The sequence below is a fragment of the Bubalus kerabau genome, chromosome 17 (genome assembly GCF_029407905.1).
Source record: "Bubalus kerabau isolate K-KA32 ecotype Philippines breed swamp buffalo chromosome 17, PCC_UOA_SB_1v2, whole genome shotgun sequence".
Lineage (NCBI taxonomy): Eukaryota > Metazoa > Chordata > Mammalia > Artiodactyla > Bovidae > Bubalus > Bubalus kerabau.
Genome location: NC_073640.1, coordinates 66,778,867 through 66,785,057, shown reverse-complemented (window position 1 = coordinate 66,785,057; position 6,191 = coordinate 66,778,867). Strand labels below are relative to the sequence as shown.

Genomic DNA, 6,191 nt, shown 5'->3' with positions numbered 1-6,191 from the left:
ACACAGTTCCCTGAGCACACGGGGGCTTGCAGACGCACAAAACACACAACTCATGTCGTCCGCGCGGAGTGAGACACACTCAACCCTCACGTCTCTCTGTCTCTCACAAACACACCATTATTTGCACACACACACGGGCTCAGATGGGTGCTCATGGACACACAAATACACACAAGTTTCAGGTAGGAACTTGAGAAATGCACGCTCCAGTTCCTGCCCGAAAACAGCCAGACACTTTCCAGCTCCGCTGTTTAATCCCTCTCCTTCTCAGACACGTCTATGCAGAGCAAGTGCAAACACACTCACCCCCAGGCACACTCACAAACGCACACACAGAGCCAGCATCTCCTTCGACCACAGGAGGGACCACTGTCTGCCATTCTTTCTGCCTCTCTGTGTCTGTCTGCCTCTCTCTGTCTCTCCCTTTCTCTTTGTCTCTGCCTTGCTTCCCTCCCTCCTCTGTCTCTGTCTCTCCTCCACAGTTTCTCTCCTCCACAACACGCCCTTCAGGGGACACTTGCATGCATGCACACACACACACACACACACACACGCTGGCCTTCTCTGTCCTAGGCTGACAGACCAACAGCATCACAGAGACCTAAGTACCAGAAGGACTTTATTTGCAGAGAGCGGCTGGGGTGAGAAAGACAAAACGCGTTACCAAGAGGGCGCGGACCCAGCTGGTGGGAGAAGGGGCAGAGGGAGTGAGGTGGGGAGTAAAGGGCGCTCAGGAGAGGAGAGACGCAGGCAGGACGACAGGTGTGCTCAGGAGAGCCGTGCAAAACCGAAGGGATGGGCCGCCTGCACGCCCACGATCGCCCCTGATGCTTGGGCTCCACCGGAGGGGAGGCCTGCGAGAAGGGGGAGCGGGGGCGGCCTGGCTGATTTGTGGAGGGGGGGCGTGAACCAAGAGCAGCTAGGCAAAGGGCGCCGTGGGTGCCGCGGCCCGGGAAGGTGGAGGGGTGCGGACGGCCACGGTGCTCGCTCAGAGACCCCCGGACCGAGGCCGCAGACAGGTGGGAAACAAAGACAGGAAGCGGACGATCCCAGACAGGGGCGGACAGATGGCAAAGCAGCCAAGAGCCGTCCGGAAAGCCGAGGGGGCGGCGGGGTCGGCTGGGCCTGTCCGGAGCACCCCCGCCCCGCCCTCCTCACCCTGAGTCTTCGTCCTCCCCCGGGTACACCTCCTCAGCCTCCCCCTCCCGCTGCCTCCAGGGCCGCCCCAGGAAGCCTCGGACGGAGCTCACGGGGCTCCTCCTCCGCGGCTGGGGCTCCAGCAACCCCAACAGCAAGGTGTCGGCCGTGGGCGTCAGGCCTAACCAGGGCCGAGGCCGGTGGTCGGGCTGGCCCGAGGCCTGCCAGACGACGAAGTCCTCGTAGAAGGGGTCGGCCTCGGCCAGGGGCTGGTCCCAGGGGAAGTAGCCGGTGAGAAGGCAGAAGAGCAGGACGCCCAGTGCCCAGGCGTCCAGGGCGGGCTGGATGGGCAGCCCCTCGGGGAGGGGCGGGGGCGCGCAGAGCTCGGGGGCCGTGTAGGGAATGGGGGCCCCGGCCAGGCGCAGCAGGGTCCCCCGGGGCCGCGTGTGGCCGAAGTCCGCCAGCTTGACCCGCCGGCAATCGGGGTCGCAAACCAGCACGTTCTCGGGCTTGAGGTCCCGGTATACCAGGCCAAGGGAGTGGACATGCTCCAGGGCCGAGGCCAGCTGGGTCGCGCAGCGCTGGGCAGCTGCCTGCGGGAGGCCCACCTGCGGGAACGGGCGTCAGGGGCCGGGCCCAGGGCTTGTCCTCAGCCCCGGGGACAAGCGTCGGGGTCCCAGCTCCCCAGCCCACCAACAGGGGCTGGCCTTGGAGCTTGTCCTCAGCCCCTGGGAGCAGGCCCAGGTCGACAGAGGCCTAGTTGGCTCCGATGAGGCTTGGGGTGAGCCCTGTGGGTGGGGGCCTGGGGTGAACCCCGTGGGGGGTCCTGATGAGGCCTGGGGTGAGCCCCGTGGGCCCAGGGTGAGCCTGTGAGGTAGGCTCGGCGTTGCCTCTGTGACAGCCGTAGACTCGGAGGGGCGCGTCCCACCAGACCTGCGGGCGCGGTGGGGCACCTGCAGGGCGACGCGCTCAGGCTGCCCTGAGCGTGACTCCTGAGGCCCAGGCTGAGCAGGGTGTCCGCTCCAGGCCCCCCGCCCCCCCGCCCCACCCCCCCCAGCTCCAAGCTCCGGGGCCGACCCACCTTGGGACGGATGTAGGCGATGAGGTCGCCGTGCAGCACGGGCTCAGTCAGGAAGCTGTAGGAGTCGGCCGACTCCAGGCCGACGTCGCAGGCCGCCACGATGGCCGCATGCGAGCCCAGGGAGAGGCCCACGCAGAACTCGTAGAGGAAGCCGCGCAGCGTGGTGGAAGCCTTAGGGAGCTGCTTCAGGGCCAGCACCGTGCCTGGGGGCGGGGTCGACGTGAGCCCGGGCCGCCCCCTCCTCCGCCCCACCCCTGCCCACCCACCCTAAAGCAGCCTGGCCACTCAAACCCCGCTGGTGGTGCGGAAAATGCTGTGTGTGCTTAGTCGCTCATTCCTGTCCGACTCTGCGACCTCGTGGACTGTAGCCCGCCAGGCTCCTCTGTCCACGGGATTCTCCAAGCAAGAATACTGGAGTGGGACTTCCTTGCTGGTCCAGTGGCGAAGACTCCACTCTCCCAGTGCAGAGGGCCTGCCTTAGGTCTCTGCTCAGGAACTAGATTCCACGTGCTGCAGCTCAGACCCAGTGCAGTCAAATAAAGAGAGAAATAATAGTTAAAAAAAAGAATACTGAAGGGGGTTGCCATTTCCTCCTCCAGGGGAATCTTCCCCACCCAGGATCAAACCCATGTCTCATGCATTACAGGTGGATTCCTTACCAGCTGAGCTACCGGGAAGCCCGGTGATAACCATAGCATTTAATGCTTCCCAGGTGGCACTAGTGATAAAGAATCCGCCTGCAATGCAGGAGAGGGTTTGACCCTCAGGTGGGGAAGACCCCCTGAAGGAACAAATGGCAGCCCTGTCCCGTATTCTGGCCTGGAGAATCCCATGGACAGAGGAGCCTGTAGGGCGGCAGTCCACGGGGTCGCAGAGAGGCTGGGTGTGGTGGGGGAGGGTCACCTCCTTGCCTGAGATACCTGAGTGCAGCCCCTTCGTGTGTCAGCAGCGCCCTGAATTCCTGCCAGCTGTCAGCCGCCTCCCATGTCGAGGACTGGATGTACCCTCTGGGGGCAGGTACACCTTCATGCCCCAGCACCGCCCAGGGAGGGCATCGAGCTGGCCTCCAGGTGGGCGAGGCCCCGTAATGGAGCCCGTGTTTCCAATTATCGCTGTGTTCCCTGAGTTCTGTGATGACCCCGGTCTGTATCTCTCTGCATCTCTCTCTTATGAGCTGACCGGCATCTCTCCTCACTGCCTCCCGCAAAATTCACACCTTAAAGTAGTCCTTATGCCCATTTTCACAGAACTTGACTGTATCTGGTGACGGCGCTTTTGTTTTTGTTTTGGCTGCGTGGCTTGTGGGGTCTTAGTGCCCCCGACCAGGGAGTGAACTGTGGCCCTCGGCAGTGAAAGCGCGGAGCCCTGAGCCGTGGACCACCAGGGAGTGCCCCGGAGGTACGGTCGTGAAAGAGATAAAGTGAGATCACTGGGGGTGATCCCCAGTTCCAGTGTGACTGCTATCCTTCCGAGAAGAGGAAGCCTGGACGCAGACACGCTGGCAGGCGTGAGGACGCGGGGAGAAGCTTGGCTGTCTGCAAGCGGAGGAGGGAAGCCTCGGGAGAAGCCCACCCTGCTGAACTGTGGTCCCCCCAGCCTGCCGCCCTTTCTTATCAGCTGACAACGGCAGGGAACGGACACACCCCGTCGTGCAGGGGTGTCCTTGGAGGCAGGGCTGGTGCAGGTTTTTCCCTGGGGGCCCAGCTGTCCCCAATCCCTGGTCAGGGCTGAGCCCTGCAGTCTCCTTGGACGCTGACCAGAAGTCTGGGGCCGGGGCCTGTGTCCTGCACACCCGCCCTGTGCTGGCCTTGCTGAGTGCCCGGCAGACAGTGAGTCTCTCATCGCCCCCACAGTGACTGCTGAGCTGGCCCGTGTGAGGGCCACTGGGGGCAGGGGTGGGGGCGGCTCCGTCCTCCTCCCTGGCAACCAGAGCCCCTGACATCTCCTCCGGGATTCTCAGTTCTCTCAGAGGAGGGATCATCACCCCTGTGTTAGAGGAGGAGGCTGAGGTTCAGAGAGGGCCAGGCCATTACCGAAAACACACAGCCTGGAAAGGGCATAGGTTGGACTGGGCTGGCTTTGCAGACCCCCTGTCCCTGTGCCCTGCCTCCAGACCTCAGTACCTTCCTGACAGTGGATGACCGCAGACCCTCCGCCTGGTGAGCTCCCCCTGCCCTGTGCCCTGCCCCCAGGCCCCGGTACCTTCCTGCCGGTGGGTGACCAGCCAGACACGGCCAAAGCGGCCCTGGCCCAGGGCACGCACGTGCTCGTAGAGCTCGTCCACCTCGGCCCGGACCAGGCTCTGGGCGCTCAGCGCCATCCGGGCCTCCAGCGCCCGGGCAGCCTCCTGGCCCTGCCGCAGCTCCTCCGCCGTGAGGCCCCCCAGGCCCTCCTCCTCCGCCCGGCTCTCCGTGTGCTCTCCATGCGCGGTCTCCATGTGTTCCGTGTGTGATGCTTTCCCGGGCATCCCTGCAAGGGCAGAGGAGAGGGCGCCCGGACTCAGTCCTGCCAGACCAGGGCCAAGGGCGGGGAGGGCCTGGGGGTTTGGTCCTGGGCCTGAGGGAGGAGGGGCTGGGGTCACGACCCCCTGGTCCAAGGAGGAGGGTGGCGGGTCACTGGTTCAGGCCCTCGTGAGTCAGTTTCCCTCCCTGCCAGGGGCGTCTCTGGGGCAGCAGACCCCGTGCTGGGTGGGGTGAGGTCAAGTCCGAGGCCCCGACGTGCCCGCCCTGCCCCCACCGCCCTGCGCCACCTGATGGCCTGAGGGTGAAAGATGAACCAGATGACTCGAGACACCCCCCCCCACTGTTTCCAAAGCAAACAGACTTGGGCCCTGGGGGTGGATGAGGAACCTCCGTCTCCTAAGAGCAAACAGGTGCTCAGCCCCCAGGGGCTGCAGGGGGCGGGCTGCACGCTCCAGGCCTGGGCACGCTGGGGTCTTGGGGGGACCGAGCTCTTGGGATGGGCTGTACAGCCCTGGGGTGGTCTGCGGTCCAGTACTCACAGCCCCAGCCCCTCCTCTTCTCTCAGACCCAGGGGTCCAGGCCCCCAGCTCCCCCTCCCTCAGCCCTGGGGGTCCAGGCCCCCAGCTGACCCCTCTTCTGAGACTTGACACAACTCGCATATCTTGGGGCCCCCCCCACCCCAGACTCTGTGTCCCCCACGCTCAAACACTCTGCAGTCTCAGGGTCCGTAATGAGCTGCTGATCCCCGAAGGACCCAGTGCTCCGACCACCTGCCTGGCTTCTCTCTCAGGCACTGCCCACCTTGGGCCGTTTGACCCCTGCCTCCTCCTGATCTGGGCTCCAACCTGCAGACCTCAGCTTCTCCCAGGCTCGCCTGAACCTTCGGCTGCCCGCTGTGGTCAGTGCCCAGCACTCAGAGCCCATGCCAGCAGAGGCCTTCCCGCAGCAGGACCCGCCCCCACCTAGGGGGTCAGAGCCCCGCCCCCGGCCTCACCCCTGGACTCACTATGGGGAGAGCGACACCATGCGTTGTGGCCCAGAACTGGCTGCGGCCAGACTGTCCCAACCCAGGGACTCTGCCTCCTCCCCAGAGCCAGGGTCCAGACCCCACACCCTCCCCAGAGCCAGAGTCCAGACCCCGGCCCCTCCTCCTCAGACGCAGGGGTCCAGCCCCCAACCCCTCCCCCCTCAGGCCTGGGGGTCCAGACCCCCAGCTCCTCCTCCCTCAGACGTGGGACTCCAGGCCCCTGTATAGAATGAAATCGTTCATCCAGCCTGCCCCGCCTTGACCGCCCCTGGCTGCCCCACAGTGCCCCATGACGGGTCAGACGCAAGCGTTTGGTGAGGGGAGTCCGGGGGAGGAGGCACTGGGGTCTGCCGGGGAAAGGATGACACACAGGATTCCAGAATGATGCAGTGAGGAATGACCTCAGACTCGGGCGAAGGGGAGCAGGTGGTGTGGCAACTGGGCCGGAGGGCCTTGGGGGAGGGACGGGTGGAGGGGCGTCCCC

At 65.0% G+C, this 6,191-nt stretch overlaps 1 protein-coding gene across 1 annotated transcript; it reads right to left on the bottom strand.

Moving 5' to 3' along the window:
• Positions 1-602: 602 nt before the first annotated feature.
• SBK2 (SH3 domain binding kinase family member 2) lies at positions 603-4,884 on the bottom strand. The gene is made up of 3 exons (XM_055551882.1): positions 4,421-4,884; positions 2,219-2,421; positions 603-1,745 (listed from the first exon to the last, which is right to left on the bottom strand). Exons 1-3 carry the CDS (start codon positions 4,683-4,685, stop codon positions 1,155-1,157), a joined length of 1,059 nt encoding a protein of 352 aa, XP_055407857.1. The 5' UTR covers positions 4,686-4,884; the 3' UTR covers positions 603-1,154.
• Positions 4,885-6,191: the final 1,307 nt, after the last annotated feature.